The following is a 20,603-nucleotide window of genomic DNA, read 5'->3' as shown; positions in this document are numbered from 1 at the left end:
TTCTTTTGGGAGAAGATATATACAGTGAAAATCTAACCCAGCTGAAATCAATGGCAAAACATGTTGTAACATCCCTGAGGTTAGGAATATATGCCAGCCTCTGAGATCACTCGAACACCTACTGGTCAAAACCGCGAGGTTAATAACACCTGTCAACAAAATAGTAATCAACACAGGACCAGAAACACAAATGAACAGTGGTCCTCTAAGTGCTACAGTACTAAAAAAGCTAATAAAAAGCATCCTAATTGTACTCCAAGAACTATGATAATGATATCAGAAATACAGAAAATGGGTATGAAAATGTCATTATGCTAAAACAGAACTCCCGAGCTGCCCATATTTTGGGGATTTGTACTTAAAGAAAATAAAAAGGACTATAAAATGCCAGAAAAGACTTAAAAATAGAAAATAAGTTATAAATTTATAATTTATATTATAGGAACAACTATAACAGCAAGCAGTCTCCAGGCGTAATTTTCAGAAATCTTTTCTTTTTACTTTTTTAAAGGGTGCTTAAAGCAAGTACTAGCTGTACTAAAGAAAAAAAAAACCAACAAAATGCATGATAGGAGAGCTATTGTATATTTTATTCTTCCATCAGCACTCCCTTAACCTTTATTAAAATGCCATGTGAAATTAAAAAATCTGAACTGCAAACATATGCTAGTGCATTAGACAAAATTGCTTCTGATAAGAAGTGTGCTCTCTGTCCCGTGGCAGTAGGAATGACAAATATGAAATGTGTCATCACTGAAACTCAGTCAGGAGAACGTTAGTTTGGTTTCTAATACACTATGTTCTGGCAAAGATTTGTATCTTGAAGCTCTGTGATCCTTATATCTTTATAAATTAACCTGTTAAAACAAGTAAATGGAGAAATTCTGTACCACAGCCAAATTCTCTCCACATGGCTCAAACACAGGTTAAAGGAAGACAAAGAAGAGCAGAGCAGAGAAAAAAGTATGTATAGGTCTTATAATTAAGGCGGGGCATTCTATTTCACAATGAATAAGTTATTGACTGAAAAACACAGCTGAAAACTGTTTGGGAATTTCCAATTTTCACTTTAAAGTAAATTTCACTAAAAAGCAGTTAAGCAGCAAAACCAAAAAAAATATTTTCAGCTGAACTAAATATAACATTTTAATTGAAAAAATATATCTGTTTTTCAGTTCAACTACTTCAGGTCTTCTTATAATCCTCATAACTTCGCTCTCCTCTTCTTACACAGAAAAAGAGAAGGATATTAGGGCACAGAATGTAGATGGTATCATCCAGATTTCTATAGAGGCCAGTACACCACATGGATGCATACGTACAGAACTAAGACAAAATAACTTGAACATACTGCGATACAGAGTACACACCTTTGGAAGACCTCTATGCAACGCTTTACCACCCTTTGGAGTCCTCGAGCCACCATGACAAGGCAGTAAATATAGACACGCATGAGGGCAATAAGAGATTTTCAGAATCATTCAGAGGCAGCCCAGAATTGCTTCTTGAAGAGTTACTGGAGAGCTCCGACTTAGCCAAAGACAGTACATTTAGGGTTCCTCAGTCTTGACTTCAGTTGGCCATGAATACACTGAGGTTGGAAATGAGAAGCTGCTTAATCATTAGCACAGAAATCAGTGGTTCTGAAACAGGTTTCTACTCAGAGTAACAGGCACAAAACCCCACCTATTTTTAAGATGTATCTTGAGAGGTTTATTAAAGGAACTACACAAAGGCTAGAACCTAGCTTTTCTCCGTTTAAGGGGAGTATCCTCATCACGTCAGGGCACCATGAGATTCTTTTAATTGTTCTTCTCATGGCCTATGAATCTTTTTCTGTGCTAAAGGTAAAGGGGGATTAGACTGTAAAAAACACCCTGAGAACTGGGAAGCTTTACTTAATAATGGGAGCATTTCTCTAAGGCCAAAAATTACTTAGAAGAAAAACCACTTGCTGCCTAAGAAAGACTTCAGCTATTAGGTTGTTATGGAAACACAAGCCTCTTTTGTGAGTTACCTACTCCACTAAACTGATGCGTGGCTCCCAGTACGATCCACACCTATGCTTTGTGGTCCTTATTGACAAGCTGTGAGTGGCTCTTCACTTCTCACTCAACATACAGATGAATTATACTTTGGAGATGTTTTCTTCTTGAGTAATAGATGGAAGAAGAAGGGACATTGATTACCATTCACACATCAAGTCAGGCCCTGAGGCACTAATAAGCTTTGCTGGCCCTGACCAGCCTTCTGAGGTCCTCTATTCATGTCCCCCTTCCTGGAGACACCATTTTGGCTCAGCCTGGGGCATTTAGTTCCTGGCCAAGCTATGCCGAAGGACGGCCTGTCTTGTGCTTATGCCCGTGCCCTATGCATCCAGACCCCAGCTGGTGGCCTGACTTCCCAGCTTGACCTTGGACCTGGTCTTGTCATCATGAACCCTCCTGGCGATCGCTGGACCTCATCCTGAGCTGTGCATTGACTTTCTAGCTTGACTTTAGATCTACCTCATCAGCACAAACTTGCTTGATGATCTGGGCTCTTGGCTGAACCTGGCCATGATCTCTAGGTCTGCCCTGCTCTTGGGTGGTGAGATAGGGCCCTGACTAGTGAGGCCCCTGCCCTGTCAGCCACAGTAGTCCCCTTCGCTCCTGCATCCCCGTCCCTAAGAGAGCAGCTGGCCCTTGCTGCTCCCTGACGCATCGGGCCTAAGACTTAGAACTTGGGAAATTCAGCACTCTTAGCAGGGAGGTAGTAACGATCTCGAATATGCACCACACCACCAAAAGCTTTCATGGACAATCAGTTGCTGCAGAAACGTTGGTGTCAAATCAGCCTAATTTCATAGACTCTAGCTATTTTCAGATGGTTCTAGACCAACTGTTATATATTGCAGTCACTCTGCTTGATAAGAGACTCCCTCCTTTATTATGTTCTTCTCTCTACACAGCCAAGATGATCCTTCTTGAACACTGGAAGTAGTTAATCCTGAGGAGTTAGACTGTGGGTCATGTGTTTAAGTGCACTATATCATCCTATCTCTGGTTTGAAAAGCGTGCTTAAACGAAATACAGCTCTACTAGCAGTCCTTCTGCTTGAAGCAATTTGGCGGAGTGGACTTTGGAAAGGTTAGTGCATGATCCTTCAGATCAATTATAGTTTTGAAATGATGAAGCATGGGTGTCTACAGCTACTCTTGAATTCTATTCATCCAGGCAATTTTGTATATCTCGCAGTGTGTATGGTTCCTTTCTGTGGCCACTTTGCACAGGTTTGCTTATAGCTAGGAAATAGCACAAAAGGGAAGGCATAAATTCATTAAACAAGAAAAGATGCACTTGCTATCTTAGTCTCAATCTGAAGAACTGAATGTCCAAATATTCAGGACAGGTGCTACAAGTATTTGTTACTGAAGTCAGTCAGAAACTGATGACCTGACAAATAGCACTTTATTTACCAAGCCAAGTATTTAATGATTTTGGGAACTATGTAGAAGTTTCATATTTTAATTTTGATAAAAATGTTAACACAGCTAAGCTATTTTTCAGTTCAGGTTTCTAAAGAATTGTCTCCTAGATATCTGTATGACACTGCTGACAGAGTGTTATACAGTAGACACAAGAATGAAAGCAGAGGTGAGCTGACACACTGGCTACAAATTTTCAGGTTCATTTTCACTGTTCTGACAGGAGAGGGATGCCAGGCTGAGAAAACAAAAATCCCCTAACATTGCAGTAGATAGGCCAGCTTGGGGACAGTTTGACATGTTGCAATAATTCAGTGACAAGCATTTTTTGTTAGTTTCCCTGCTGTGATTATGAGGCTATAGGAAAAAGGTATCATTAATTAGATTTATTATCTTGCATGGTCCTCCTTACAAGTTACTGGCATTTAAGTGCAAATTAAATAATTTTTCTAAATAAAAAAAACCATCATGACTGACAACAGCAAGATTTCTCCAAAGTACATTTAGCTGGGTAGATAACCAGAATAGCTGCTAAGATAGCTCTTTCTTTATGTTTCAACTCCTTGCCTTGTGTTTGCCTGCTACAGGCTAGTGGCAACACATCACATATCTGAGGACATTTTTATCCCCTTGACAGAACCCATTTCTTAGATGTACCCACGTAGAGTAACTGTACCAGAGCTAGCCATCTTTAAAATTGCCAACTTGGGAGTTGCTGTGTGGTGGCTGAGAGCTCAGCATAAGTGAAGCCCCTAAGTATTTACCTTATTTCTCAGTGGATTTTGCAGCCCACTCTGAGCTCTGCATTGCTATAGCTGAGCTGTTTCCAGAGTTGAAGATGGCTCACTAAGGTCTCCTCGACCTGCAGCCACAGTGAAGTAACATAACTGCAAAAAATAGCTCCTTGATCTAGAAATCCCTTATCCAAGGATGATTTTCATGCAGTTTAGGAACAGCAGTGTCTCTTCCTGTTATTGAGATTCTGTATTAAAACCTTTGTTAATCTGCATGGACAGATCAACTTTCCCAAAGGAGGATTTTTTTTTTTCCCCCACTAAGTTATTCATGACAAACAGAGTTTGAAAAGTCCTCTCTAATTCCTAATGACACTCAATGAGACCTAAAAATATTTTAAGTAGTACTGGTCATCATTCACTATTATTAAAAATTTAGCATGTAGACTGCCACCTGGTCTCACTCCTAGGGAGTTTCTGCAGTAGAAAATAGAGGGGCAGACTGAAAGAGATATGATCTCTCTATTGGCTATGGACACACAATTAAAAAAATGTATTTGTTAATATTTCTTCTGTCACGTAGCTCGGGTTTCATTCAATATTTCTGCTAAATAAAGTGTATGACATTATGAAGTATGGTACGAAATGGCCAAGCTACCAAGGATGCAAGTTAAGCCTGTAAGGGTCTTCAACATCACAGGCTCAAATGCAGTATGGTGCTGCACCTAAAGTTCTGTTACCAGTATTCTAGACACTAGAAAACTGATCAAAAACACACTGTCATGGTTTAACTGCTGCCAGCCACTAAGCACCATGCAGCCTCTCACTCAGTCCTCCTCCAGCCCACAGTGGGATGGGGAGGAGAATCGAAAACAAGTCAAACTCATGCGTTGACATAAGAACAGTTTGATAGCTGAAATAAAAAAAATATTATTAATAATAATAATAGTAATGAAAAGGAAGATAATAAAAAGAGAGTGAAATATAACCCAAGAAAGACAAGTGATGCACAATGCAATAGCTCACCACTCGCTGACTGATGCCCAGTTAGTTCCCCAGCAGTGATCTGCCCCCCCCCAGCCAACTCTCCCCAGTTTATATACTGGGCATGATGTCCCATGGTATGGAATACCCCTTTGGCCAGTTTGGGTCAGCTGTCCTGGCTGTGTCCCCTCCCAACTCCTTGTGCCCCTCCAGCCTTCTCGCTGGCTGGGCATGAGAAGCTGAAAAACCCTTGACTTGGTCTAAACACTACTCAGCGACAACTGAAAACGTCAGTGTGTTGTTAACATTCTTCTCATACTGAACCCAAGACACAACACTATACCAGCTACTAGAAAGAAAATTAACTCTAACCCATCCAAAACCAGGGCACGCACTAGCTTCTTGAAGATACTTGACAATGCCTACTTTAGCATTAGAATTATCCAGTGCCTTGAGCTTTAGCCATTTATTAAAAGTTTACACCTTTTCCAAGATGATTTGTTGCTACAGTTCACAAAATTTAGTTATATCCTTAAGATCAAAAGGGCAATACTAATGCATGCCTTATGAACTAATAAAATTTTATGGTTATTTTTCAAGGTTAAATATATCATGTGATGTCTTTTTTTAACGGAAGGGCAGTCTGAAAATTAAAATGACTAGTAGAAGTGTCTCATTTAAGGAATGAGGACACTGTTCTGGAACAGCCCAACAGAAAGATTAGTAAGATTGATTCATAAATCAATTCATTTATGAAATTAATTTTATGAGATTGATTTATGACATTTTAAATCCAAATTTATATTTTACTTAGCAGAAAAATTTGTCTCAGTATTTCAGAATATTCCTATCAAGTCTTAACTGTTAGTTTAAAAGCAGAGATACTGAGACAGAGATGCTAACACACTCTGCCAACCTTGTCCTATCAATCTACTGCAGAAACAAAGAACAGATGAACTTGAACTCAGACACACATGCAGTCTTTTTTACTCTTAGATTAGTCCTAATTAGAGGCAATTATTTTAACTGACAGCATAAACCAATAATGTAACTGTTGTTCTTCCCATATAAACCTAATTTCTTGCAAACAACATAACACTCACATGACATAGGATTTCAGAAGTGGAAGTAACGAACTTTATGATTACTTTTATTTCCTTTCTGTTCAGTTTTTCTCCCTTATATCTAACAGTCCTTCACCATTTTGTGCATGGAGTTCTCATCCTCTGCTATTCCCTACCAGTTCATATTATTTTTAATTTCCTGAATCTTATTCTGGGAGAACTACAGAGCAGTCTGTTTTTTTCCCCAGTAGATCAGAGAATGGTGACTGACAAGGTGACTGTTCCCAACCTGTTAGGAGTTTACTGGCAGGGCAGATAATAGTTAGAACATGCAGCTCTACAGATTGAAAGGCCAGCCGGAATGACCTTTCCTCTCAATACAGGAAAGGGGAATTTTCAATCACTGTGTGCAGTCAGTCTCACTCCTACTGCCAAGAGGTAGTAATGCCCCAGACAGTGGGGAGAGCTGATCAGAGTGTCCTACCACCTAGGGAAAGGAGACTGACAGATGCAATTTTATGTTCAAAGTGCTGCCTCATGCTCTGAAATGATCTCTATACATGACATAGTACAGCAATTTGAAACAGTATTCCCAAAGTCAGCGTGTCTCGGTGATAGAAAAACAGGGAAATTCAGCAAAAACGGCATGCAAATTAGATATGTTTTAAATGAATGATCTCTGTAATCATACATAACTCATTCAAGCAATAAATCTGTATGAACTGAAGTGGCAGGCTGACATGCACATACAATTATGCATAGTGTTAAGTACCTTATAACTGTGAGCGACATGGTTCATTTCATTTGGGCCATTTGTAGTATAACAGCCAACATGATTACAGATATGGCTTACAAGCAAGGCCAGTTAGGTAACTACTACATTTATAGCTTAAAATAAAATCACATTTTGGAATCTGCTTATTTATAGAGCCAAACATTCTTCCCAATCAAATGCCGAGGAAAAGATCATAGTGGTATATGGAAAACTAAGACAGAAGGAATTATAGCACATTCGTGTTGTGAATTCATTGACCTTGTTATTATAAAGATGATGGGTGCCCTCATGAATGTCCTACAGCTTCCTTGGTTATTCTCTGGGCCTCTGATATGCACCATATTTAACCGTACACAAAGCATATTTCCAGATTAAGACCTAAAAATGTTCTTTTTAGGATCTGTTTTTCATACTGATCTTAATGGACTTACTATGCCTAAGAAAAATGCCTATGTTCAGTAGACAGCACACTTCCAAAGCCTGGTATTTTAATACTAATTACACTGGAAAGCTTTGTAGTTGAGCCCTATTGCTACGGAGGCAGATAATGAACTCCGTTGGCCAATTTATGGGGCAGGGGTATGGCAATCTTCCCAATGCAATAAGTATGTTTATGGTGATTAATCAAGTAGAAATCTGAAAAACAAGGATAATTTGGCATTTTCTTGCTTTACTGAATGACAACCCGTAATATTGTCCTGCACAGTCTGCTAATTTTTTAGATTATCAGAGCCAAAAAGCCATCAACAAAATAAACCTTCAGTTACACAAGTAGTCATGCTGATGTTCCAGTCAGATTCTGGTCCACTCTGTGCAACTATGCTATAAAGATGCTATCCTATTTTGTGCCACCTCTTAGATCACAGTTCATAATGCAGGTTCCCTCAAGTCTTCTTTAGCCCAAATTTTATGGAGAGGTGGGAATTATGATCCAATCCACCTCACCTTGCAGATTCCAAAGCTGTATCTGGATATCTGGCCCTTATATACTCTGCCTGATATAGCTCTGGCACTCTTCCAATACTAGTTCAGCTGTGAAATCAAGAAGGTGCTTCCCCTTACACAGACTAGATAGGTAACATGATGTTGGTCAACAATCATCCATCATTCTTGTATATTTCCCAAATCATGATTCATAATCAAGATAGCACAGGTCAAAAAGTCAATTGCCCACTTCAGATAGGTCTGTGCTGCTGAGAACTGTCATTTGTCAAAGCAGACTCTCAGTCCAATTACTTAACGTGAAATGATTATATTCTGAAGTTCCTGTACCAGGTGGTGACTAATGAAGAGTTCAAACAAGGGTAATGGAAGACAGCATATAATTTTGGAGAACATAAACAGTCCTTACAGATAATATAATTCATCTGACTCAGCATAATTCTATTGTTTTTTAACTATCGTAACTCATTGCTGTTCAAATCTGTATAATACAAACAGCAGTCTGCCAAATAGTCATTTAATATTTCTATCAATTCTCATTCACTGTTTCATTTTCAAAACTGGAGCAGATCTTCCTTTATGTAACATGAAAATACAGAGTACTTTAAATTTTGAATTAGTTGTAAAATGTTGTTGCTAAGCATTTCATTAAAAAAACAGAAACAGGTTAGTAAATAGATTGCTGCAAAAGGCTGGGCTTAAAGAAATTGGATTTCTAATTTGGCTTTTTGCAATCTTATATTTATCTAGGAAGTTATTTAAGCCTCTGCTTTGTTTTCCCTTCTATAGCATCTTGCTGTTAATCTTTATTCTGATATTAAGCTCTTATAGGAGCTATAGAAGACTATAATTATGCTGTGATAATAAAGAGAGTAGCGTATTCTTAAAAATATAAACCTATACCTTCTACATATAATTCTATACCTTCTGTAACATTACACTTACACCAAAGACTATGTAAAGGATTATTTGGGGATTTACCTGGTCTTGAGGAAGGAACTCTTGCTATCTCTAGGGAGCAAGGTTTTTTGGTCACTGCTATGTCTATCGAATCACAAAGACTGCTGTCATTTTCTGAAGGAACTGCATCCAGAGGTACAGAGGGTATTGCTTCCAATGCATAACCTCTCTTCTTTGAATAAGATTCCTGAAATGCAAAAAATTTAAGTAGGTAAGAGAGATGTTTCTCAGATGACACAGGAAAAGATCCAGGTTCAATAACTCTGGCTAGCAGGGTTTAAAATTCAGCAAATTAAATACCACATTCTGCTGAAATCCAAACTGTAACAGACTGGAAGAATTACTTGCATGCTAGAAGAGAGCACTTGTTTCTTTAAAATTTTCTGCAATACAGTTCTTGTTTAGTTACAGATATGTCTTTATTCATCAAACTATGTATTTAGCAAAAGCTCCCACATAAATGGTCTTGCCACACCTGCTTTGCTAGATTCTAATTCAGGGGATGTCTCTTATTCAATTTTTTAATTATATTTCATGCAAGTGACAATTACATTAACCACTGCAATTACTTTCTCTCTGGGGATGGTTTTACAATATGTTTATATTATATAAGAAAGCTAAAGATAGGCCATCTACATTTTGGTGGCAGAATCCCAGGTTGAGAATGAAGATGAATTACTGCTCTATATTTGAGTGAACAGCAATAATGGCACAAGATCCTTTAACAGTGATACATATATATAGTGAATTCCCATCATTAGCAAATGTTGAGGGAGGGGAAAAAGGGAATTAGTCAGAAGTTTTGCTGGTACATTAAACTGTCCAATCAAGCAGACTGTCTCTGCTTTAGAACATGAATAAGATGATACTATACAGTTTCACCAGAGTTTCTAGATTTGTGATTTATGTTTTTTAATCCCAGCAGAAAGCAATTGCATGGGCAAAGACATATTTCCACATCTTTCTTACATTGGACATATGGAAAGTCAAGCACCACACAAATCAAATATGATGTAATAAAACGCAAAAGGCCAAAAAGCACCCTGACAGTTAGATATTATCATAGCACTACTCAGAAAATGATCGCAGAATGTGATGACTAGAACAGGGTGTGGAATAACAATTTCTTCAACAAGAACTCCTCATATTACCCAAGGTAAACTATGGCTGTAAATAACAGTCCCTTTTTTAGGTAAATGATTTAGACTGTTAGTGGATCGTTATACTACCGAACTTTTTGCAGTTTTTCCTGCTCATTGTTTTGTGACCTGACTTTTTATGAGTTCACAATCTGGTAATAACTCAAGGCCTCTCGAAGGATAGGCTTGAGATGGCAGCAACAGGAGCTCCACTTCAGAATTCTACTTGATAACTTCAGTAGAACCAAATTTTAAACCACCACTGAATAAAGAACTTGAAAATGAATACTAGAAACAGTTAACAGGGAAAAAAATATACAAAATAAACAGAATACTAACAAGAATTTGCAATAAAAAATGAGTATGTACTAGCAAACAATACAAGATTGGGAGCCAGTGTTCAAAAAACATGCCTAAAAGAGTAATGTGATTGTGTCTCTACCTCTTTTACCCTTTCCTGTCAGTCAGAGTATAAGCTCTCTGCATTAGCAATCTTACTGGTATGTAATAATAGTAACTAGTTTCAGCTAGCAGACTCCAAAGATGTAACAAGGAATTTGAAAAGTTTGTAAGTGGGCTTACTGCAGCTCCAAATACAACTTTTTAAACTTAAATGATCTCATTCCATAAATGAATTCAATAGAAAATTATTTCTGTAGCCCACATCCTCAAAAAAAAAAAAAAAGAAAGCATGGCTATTAGTAAGAGTACAACTGAAATCAAGAAGTTTACAAATACACAGTTTTATCACTAGAATAAATGTGCATGAGTTGAAACCTTAGGTTTAAATCAGAGAAGACTTTAAAAACCTTGTAGTTTATAAATAACAGCACTGTTAACTCTGTATTACATTCCTGCCTTTTTATCACAATAAATATAGAAAATATTTCTCCCTAGACTGCGCTGTGTAATGTGGAGGCATCAAAGCAGCTGAACTGCAACTGCAGAACAAGAGGAGGATTCCTTCCTACCTTGAAAAAAAGGAATTTCTACCTTGTCCATTAAGTCTGCTGTAAAAAGTCAGAGGTAAAAATTTATTTACCAAAACAATGACTAAAACAGCAGACTTCAGTTTAATCCTTGTAGATGCGATTTTCTATAAGAATAAGTCAGAATGCCAAACCCCTAGTAATAGTAAATCTGCCTAGAGAAGCCCATGAAGAAATACCACAGCCTTAAGATTGTCACCAAACACCAAAGTGAAACCCTGCTCAGCTCCTGAATTCAGCTACATTAAAAAAAAATAAAAATTGATATATGAAACATAAGAACACACATCAGATCCTACTTTATGTCTATGCCACCCAAAATTCTGTCTACAAAGGCAGCCAACAGTGCTGGCTTAGAGAACAGTGAAACCAGCACAAGACCAGGACAAGCACGTAGCAGGACTTCTCCTACAACCCTCTGAGGGTCCCACACTTCAGAATTAAAAGGTGCTGACTTTGTTTTGCATGTCCACCAATCAAACTTTCTAAAATTACCTTCTCAAGTTGCCTTTACAGCACATGTCACTTTACAGCTTGCATGCACCCCATTTGTATTTAGCTATCTCACCAAGCTTGAAATCCCCAATTCTTGTACTTCAGAAGGCAACGAATGGTTGTTCTTTACTTATCCTTTCCTTGTGATTTCACAGACCTCTGTCACACTTCCCTTGTCCTCTCCTTTAGGGAATGCGAAATTCTGATCTACTCACCCAGCTGTTTCAGGCTTTTGACCATCCCTGTCACCCCTCACCCTCTCAGTCCTCAGTGATGTGACAAGGATCAGATTTTCACATGGCATTCAAGGTGAGGGCTCACCAAGTATTCATACTGACATAGTGATCTTCCCTCCTTTGTACTCTACTCCTTTCCTAATTGCTCTTAACTTCCAATTTGATCTGCTAAATGTTATTCAACATTCTGTAATTAATATTGCAAGAATATAAATGTCAGAGAAGAATGAATAAAAATGATGGGGTTACTGAGAAAATGGTTGGAATGTAAATTACTGACAAGTAAATTCTTCCCAAATCTCTCCCTAATAAAGCAAATATGATAATAGTATGCCAAGCAGAACTTAAATAAGCTAGAGTCAAAAAAGAATTGCTAATACTTTAAAAAGTCTGGAATTCTATCAACTGATTAAGACGATAAGCCTCAATTAAAAACTGCACAGGTAGCAAAAAACCCCAAACTTCTCAAGCAATGTGAAGTCTTCTGGTTGCTGCAATGTGTTCTCTATTTTGCAGGTACTGAGCATATTCTAGAAATTTTTAAGCTCTAAACTAATTTAAGTTAGATGTTCACAGATGACAAAATTATGTTAATAGCAGGCATCAAGCAATGCAATTTGTTTTTTTTCTTAAGATTAAAAGCTCTTCAGGATTCTTCTCAATAATATCAGTTCTGTTGTCTCACCTCACCCACTGCAAAGAGCAGTAACTCTACAGTAATCCTACATGTCCTAGATATTTTCATCTGCATAATAAAACCTTCTAGAAATACTCTTCTACTATAGCTGAATAATCTTTAGTCCCAAAATCAAAATAATCCAAGTTTAATTTTTTTTTTAAATTAGAGATGATTCAGTCTTGAATTTCTGTAAACTATTCCAAAAAGTTGAAGATGACACACATAACTGGCCACCACTATTAAGTCAGAATTAGTTCTTATTTGAAATTACAACTTCATAAAAGTAATGTGCTGGGCTGTCGGTACATTAAAATAAGTATGTTTGTGGAAAAGATAAAAATACATACACAATAGAAGTGACAGAAAAAGAGAAGACCGAGAGCAGGTGAGTCACTGGGAAAGCATTAAAGAACAGTTGCCTGTACCAATAAAATACAAATTAGATTTTTGCCTTGTAGAAAGAAGGACCTTAACTCAGAGGCCTCCAGCCAGCTGGGTCTCTTCTGAGCATATGCTCGGTGGTATAATACCTATCGTATATAATCCGAAACCTAAACAGGGCTAGAAAATATAAAGGGGGGCGGGGAGGATGTGATTGTTGATCAGTGGGAATGAATTTGCTTCTACAAGTATCTATATGGTAATTGCAAATGGTTATATACAAGCGTGAAACAATATTCCATAATGTGAGTAAATTTTCAAAAACTGCATGATGTTGAGTTAGGCCTCTTCTTCTACGTTTCTGCCAAGCTTCTCACTACTCTTGCTTCTGCCTTCTAGATACTCTTGCATTCCTTTTAAGAATCAATCTGAATGATGTATGCTCAAGGACTGAGACATAAGCAGTATATACAAATTTGTGTTTGTATGACCTAAGAATAAAATTATAGAGGCTCAGTAGGCATCTAATCTGAACTGACATTCTGACAAGAGAGAATCTGTATTTAACTGAAAGTTTTTCCTATCATCCATCTCCTTTCCTACAGAAATCAGGTCAGTTGAAGTTTTATTACTTCCCTGGAACATGGGACAACACATCGGAGTCAGACATAACTGCCAGAGGAGCAACAGCAGAAAAACTGTTCTTTAAAGATGTACTGTTACATTTCATTCATCACCGTGATAATTCATGTAGGTATGTTGTGTCTCACCAGGCAATTACTAACTTATCTATAACTTATAAATTCTAAATTTATGAACCTCCTGGAGTCTAGGCTACTCACAGTTGAAGGCCACACTGTATCCTGTTATTTGAAAACTTACTAGGTCTGGATTTGCTTAAGTCTCTCTTTTGATATATTACTTCCTTGTCATTAAACACTGTCCTCACAATTTATGTAAGACACCTAATAAGAATCACAAAGATTAGAAGAGATAGCTATTTTAGCCCTAAGGCACTTTTTTAGAAAGTATGGTGAGCAAGAATGCCCCTATGCATATTTATACTTGAAAACATAAATTAAGGACACTGGTTTAGGAAGAGAATGATTAGGGGGCAGTTTCAATGGTCTTAAATTATATTTTCAGATAATTCAGACTTCAAAGAAAAATTTATGGCTATAATTATTGATTATCTGCAAACATATAAGAACAAGAAGTGAAAGATATCCAGGGTTTCCTTTCTTCTGAATAATAAACTTTAAAGGAGAAATATTCTCATAAATGTAGAAAGGAAGAATGCAATTTATCTGCCTTCTTCAGAAAATTTCTTTTTCATTTATATAGACAATGAATGATTACTATTCAATTCTGACATAGCCTTTGAGGCCCACCAGAGTATTGTATCTTTTCCCCTGACTTGCTGCATTCCAGAAGGCCAGCATGAAGAATCCAAGTGGCTCTTCTTTCATCACAGTGGGATAAATTCTGCCTAGTTGTTCTTCAGGAGACTACTATGATACTTCTATCGATAAAACTTTGGAGAGTTATTGATCCTAAATGCTCTGTCAACCCAAAGCTAATGGTTACCATGAGAGTGAGCAATGACTATTGCATTTATGCCATTTATGTCATAGAATTCTAGAGTAGTTTGGGTTGGAAGGGAGATTTAAAGGTTACCTAGTTCCAACCCCCCTGCAACGAGCAGGGACACCTTCCACTAGACCAGGTTGCTCAGAGCCCCGTCCAACCCGATCTTGAATGTTTCCCGGGATGGGGCATCGACCACCTCTCGGCAACCTGTGCCAGTGTTTCACCACTCTCATCATAAAAAAATTTTCTTCCTTCTATCTAGTCTCAATGTGTTTGCATCAAACATACTTCCTGATGTTTGTAAACAGACTGATATATAACATCGTTGGATTGGGACACTTCACACTGAAATATTCATGATAAGTAACCAAAGGCTGCTGAGAGGAATCAAGAATTCAAGCAAGAAAGAAGTCCTGACCAGTCACTGAAGGGAATTAAGACAGTTTTTTTGACATGCAGCAAAGTGGTGGGGAGAATGCCCAAACCTGAAGGGTGTTGTGTGACTTTGTCACAATAATGTACTGAGCAAAAACAATTGAAAGTATTTCCTATGTCATCATAACCCCAAAAAACAATTAGGTGGTGAAATATTTATTTTGACCGCCTCTCATTGAAAGAAATCAGGAATATTACTATAATTTTATGGCTAGTAAAAACACTTTTATCTATTACTAATAATTTAACCAAAGTAATTTTTATAGTATCGTGTAATTAGAATAATTTTTCATGAGTCAAACTATGATAAATGTTCACTGTTATGACAGCTAGAAACACTTGAATATGTAATTTGTCATAGAACAGATAATAAGGTTCACTTCATGATATATTACAGAATCTGGAAAATCCCCAATAATCTCATTCAAGGGTAATGACACTGGAGGATCTACTCTGGTCTGCACAAAATATTTATAATATAGATTTTAAAAGGGTACTTTCTTTTACTTTCTCACCAAGCACCTGAAACAGTGAGTTTGCTGTTGCAGGAAAAATACATGTCCAGAGTTATCTGAAATAATTCTTTCCCTCCAGCACCTGAAACAGCCTTTGTGAATAAGTTTCAGTAAGCCTTCCACAGAGGTGAGAAAAATTTTCATTTTAAAAAACATGCTAATTTGTTGTCCTGTATCTTTATATTGTTAGAAATGTAAAGATTATGCGTAATTTTTCAGAAACCCTTCCAAAAATTTAGATCTGCTTTTTCAAACTTTGTGTTTGAGGAAAAGTGATCATTACTTACATAGCACAAATACATAGCATATCTTACATAGCATAAGTCTACAAATGTAGATTTATCCTCTCCTTTTCAAATGCATATTTTCACATATCTTGTTTAGAATCTAAAATTTCATATGAAAACTCTACAGATGTCAGTCCCCGAAAGCCGAAGGTTCCTACAAAGCTTTACAATACAAAACTCATTAACGTAGCCTAAACTATAAATGTCTGAAAATATGGGTAAATTGTGGGCATAATGAATGCAGTGTAAACCTCAGCAGCAGAACAATATCACTATATTTTATGCAGAGTTTTCATAATTCTATCTGGCTGATATTCAGAATTTCAAATGAAGTTAGATTGTTGTAGTCATGTTACATACTTTCCCATGCATACAGCACTCAGGCCATGAAAAAGAGCAGATGCTTCCTCTAATAAATAACGCACTGTGACAAAGAATATACTGCAAGTCTACATATCTGTTTTATGCAAATGCTAACGGTTGTGTGTGACAACATAGCATAATACAACAACTGGTTTAATAAATGATTCTTAGTTTAGATGAACAAAATGCAATTACAAACTAGAAAGTAATTTCCAGGTTAAATATCGTCCCATTATTTCACTGTTTTCATCCACAACATTAAACAAAAAAACCCATGTCTTGTTTGCATATCAAGCTATAGGAAAATACCTATTTAAAATAAAGGCTATTATATTAAAAAGATAAAATGAGCCGAAATCTCAGCTCCATGGAAACAATACTTCTATGCAAGTTGCTTATGTTCTAATGCCTAGGTTTTAAACACACACAAGCAGTTAGCTGAATAGATGGCGCGAATTTTGGTAAATTAAATAAATCGGGATGAAAAAATTAAGAATAGAATGTTATGCATTACTAAGTATGATATTAAAACCACTAATTAATCTTTGTCAAAGTATTCAGATGATATTTCATAGCCAGAACTTCATATATGAAGGAGGGCCCATAAAAACATTTATTTTCATACAACACTTTCTCTAGTAAGAGATAAAATAATTCATTGGAAAATGAGAAGTTTGGGCCAGAAGGTGTCTCGGAGAGTGAATGAATAGGCTCAGAAGAGTGTCACAGTTCCAAGGGCATCAGCTTCAAAGTTCAAAACACACAGAACAACATGAGGAAGGCTCTCCTAGTACCTACTGTGGTCAGAAGAAAGAAACTGCTTTCTACTTTCCCAGAGACTGATAAACCCGTCTACTTTGTCAGGTTCTGGACTTCATTTGGTAACAGCCCAAAGGTTTGAAGGTGGTTCTGAAGGGACATTTCACACAATATCAGTTTGTTACATAATCAGACCTCTTCATTAAAAAAAAAAAAAAAAAAAAAGAGGGTTTTCTTATTTGTAAGAAAAGGATCACAACAGTTTTATAGGAGTGGTAGATCTCTTGACTTACAGTGATCCCAATAGTACGTGACTAACAGCTGACTTTAAAAAAAGTCACCGTTAAATCACTTTCCCCTAAGCCAATAAAGAAATATTTTCCACTTTGGGTTAACATTTTCGAATGTGCATGAGAGTAGGTGTGAAATATGCACAGAAAGAGTGAATGAGAATTTCTAGTTCTGCCTTTGGATCACAAGGCAGTGAACCATTCACGCTGCTTCTCCCAGGCGAAAGACCCATAGGCTTGGTCCGGCTCTTAAGTTTTGTCTCCTACTCTGGTAGAACCTACCAGACTTAGGTTTCCAATAGAAGCAGTGAACATGAAGTAAAAACAATCCCTCATATTATAAGGATCAAAACCATAGAAAATGTTAGATACTGAAAAACCCTAAAGTGGAGTCAGTATTTACTAGACAGCAAATGCAGAAAAAAAGTTATCACACTATGTTAAGCAGACAGGCTGACATTTTCTCCCATTTTATAGCTTCATTCCTATCAATTACTGTGCCAGTAAATGAAAAATATATAGGTTGCTATGGAGGCGAGAGAGGAATTGAACACACCTAAGTAGGTCTGGAAGCAAAACACATCATCTGTGTGAATAGCAATTTTCACTATTAACGAAAAACAGAAAAGATCCCTAGAACTGTAAACTGACTTGATTGGAGGGCAGATAACATCACTAAAACGAGACATTACAGAGGACATTTTCTTTGAAAAGAAAGCTTTACCAACAAAGTGTGTTAATCCATTATCTGTTACAAATAATCTGCGCATTTTTAGAAAATATTCTGTATCTGCCCATGCATCTTGTTCTGAAGTAATGTAAATACTTTCACGAATTTGCACAATAGAAACCAATTACTTGATGCCACACCCAATGGATTTAATAGAAACTACAAATAAACGTTTGCTATTTCAGGAAAGGGAATCTCCCATGTTTAAAAATTTTCCAGTTTGACACTGAAGAAATAAAAATTTAGTTGTTTGGTATAAAAGTTATTATTGCAATAGTGTAAGCCACAACTCTCTTAAAAGAAACCCCTCCTACACACACTCCCACAGTAAAACAGAAAGAACAACAAAATGTTTTTTCCAAATATTAAAGTTACTGAAAGTCACATTATCAAAAATGAACAACGTTGTTGTGAATCATACCTTCATCTGGTACACAACTGAAGAGAAAATGAGATACAAAATCAACAGAATAACAACATCTTGAAATTGTTCTTTAAAGGTCCCAGGATACAAGCAAAGTTTGTAAAAGTTAGTACTTTCTGATTAAATAGGACCAAATAACCTTTGTCTACAGTAAGCATGGTATTTCAGCAGTATGAAAACTGAACGTAACAGTAAGAGGCAATCAGAGGGAAAGTAAATTCATACTGTAAGTTAGAATCAGTATTTAAAAACTATAAAATAAATTATTCCATTACAACAGGAGAAATATGCACAGTAGTAGTAGACAAATGTTAATACAACATTATCCGTATCTCCCATGTTCTTAAAGAACCCGGTAATTTTCTATTTCAAACCACAGTTCAGAACCATAGTTCTGAATGGGACCCTATGAACTCTGCTGTTTCCTGGCCCAAAATGTGCCAAACCCCACTAACATTCAGAACATGGATATTTAGCTTTATGGATACAAAAAGTTCCATCATCCAGTGCTATCTTATCATGCTACCTACATACTTGGCAATTTTATGAGGACTGACTTGGCCATGTTGAACTCAATTAGCTAAGACTGAAAAATAAGGACAATACATGAATATAGTTACCTAATTCACTACTCATGACTGAAGCAGAAACATTCAGCTAATAAACATGTTACTTCCTTATGGCTCTTTAAATAAGGAATCCCACTGTTTTATGTCAAAGCTCTACTGCTTTAATTGTTACTATAATGATTTCCATGGTATGATAAATTACTTATTTATTGCAAATACTCAGCCTTACTTATTGCATAATGGAAGCTGAGAACGTGGAGATTATATCAAATGAACTGGATAAGGATTATAAGGTAACCAATGTCACATTGTCAATGAAATTTGAACTTAGAAAACTTTCTATAGGTTCATTGCAAGATTCCAGTTTCAGAACAGCTACCACAAAATCATATACCTATTTGGCCAGAATTAAGGAATCTTGCCCCAGATTTGCACTCACACGAGCTGTAATACTTTCACTACAGGTATTCTCTACTAATGCTGCATGACCTTCCTTCATATGCAAACTACTATGTCAGTGTTTCACACAAACAAGGTCAAAATTACACAAAACTCTTTGCCTACTAATGCTGTTGCTCTAGGTTCTGATTCAAGTCATTTCTTATATTTCAACAAATGAGTAACTCAACTTCAAAATAGCCATGTAAATGCTTAAAGTTAACATACACTTAAGTAACCTGCAAACTCAAGATCTGTTCATAATTTTGCAATGAGGAAACAGTTGGTCAGGAAAAGCGATCTGCTACTCAGAGCCTGCATGTCATGTGGAACCACCTAAAGCCAGACAACAGGGAACACTCGCCAGTGGATCTTTCATTCTGGGACAAAAATGAGATTCTAGCCACTTACAGTCCAAACTGTGGAGTGCCTGCAGTTCTTCTTTGGTCATACAGTCCCGATGAGAAATAATTGCCCTTAGGAGAAAGATATTAAGATAGCTATCCTTAAGAAGCAACGCAAACATTGTTTGTGCACTTTACAACAGAACATTATTGCATTCAAAAGAAAAAAAAAAGATGCACTCAGTCTGTCCACTTTGGAAGTGGACAGAAAGGAGTGAAGGAAGGCTGCCTGCTTTGTCAGCTGTGTACCCTCTGTAAGTGCCCTGGTGTTCAATTTGTGCACAAATTTGACTCAAAAGCTAGGCATGTAGTCAAACACATCCCTCTACTTTGTATCTCACGCTGGCTGGCTTCCAGTGGCTTCTTGTTCAACATAAAAGAGCAATCAATTGAACATCTTCAGAGATGTCCATGCTTTCCCATTGATGCAGGGAGCACAAGCACCCAGGTGGGTTTCTGAATGAACTTTTCTGCTGTCACTATTTATTCATCACAGTGCAAAACCAGTAACTCTACAAAACCAATCTGAATAAGGCAGAATTTAGGCACCTATCCACATACAAACAGATTACAACAGTTTACTCAGCTTTACGTGTATATAGAACTTAAGTATCTGCTAAACATAAAGGCTGATCAGGGACGAAGCTAGTGGGTTGTAAGTACTTAGACAACTAGGTAGGCTAAAACACTGCCTGAGAGTTATGGACTCAATTTTGCTAAATTAAAAATTAGGTAGAATTAAACATGACTTAACATTGCCTACAGATTTTATTTCCTCTCCTTTTTCACAGTACAGAATGTTGTAAATCAAAAATTAGGATGCTATAGAAGTATAACACCTCCAAAAATAATTCAGTCAATTTGATACTGTCAATTTATTAATTTACCTCAATTTCTTCACACTTATATCCTTTATGTTGAAAAATGCTGCAAAATGCAATATGTTATGGTTACA

The 20,603-nt window shown here is 36.9% G+C and overlaps 1 protein-coding gene across 8 annotated transcripts in view; it reads right to left on the bottom strand.

The window, feature by feature from the left end:
- The window catches only part of ANKS1B (ankyrin repeat and sterile alpha motif domain containing 1B), a 427,100-nt gene that overhangs the window by 291,114 nt on the left and 115,383 nt on the right, over nucleotides 1-20,603 (bottom strand). For all 8 annotated transcript variants that reach the window (XM_069773749.1, XM_069773747.1, XM_069773753.1 and 5 more), the window contains one exon: nucleotides 8,947-9,112. In XM_069773749.1, coding sequence (XP_069629850.1) covers nucleotides 8,947-9,112 — 166 coding nt within the window. The remainder of the gene's footprint in view (nucleotides 1-8,946; nucleotides 9,113-20,603) is intronic.

This window comes from Haliaeetus albicilla, chromosome 28, assembly GCF_947461875.1.
Source record: "Haliaeetus albicilla chromosome 28, bHalAlb1.1, whole genome shotgun sequence".
NCBI classification, from domain to species: domain Eukaryota; kingdom Metazoa; phylum Chordata; class Aves; order Accipitriformes; family Accipitridae; genus Haliaeetus; species Haliaeetus albicilla.
The sequence above is the reverse complement of the archived record's forward strand: the minus strand, read 5'-3'. Positions and strand labels throughout refer to the sequence as shown.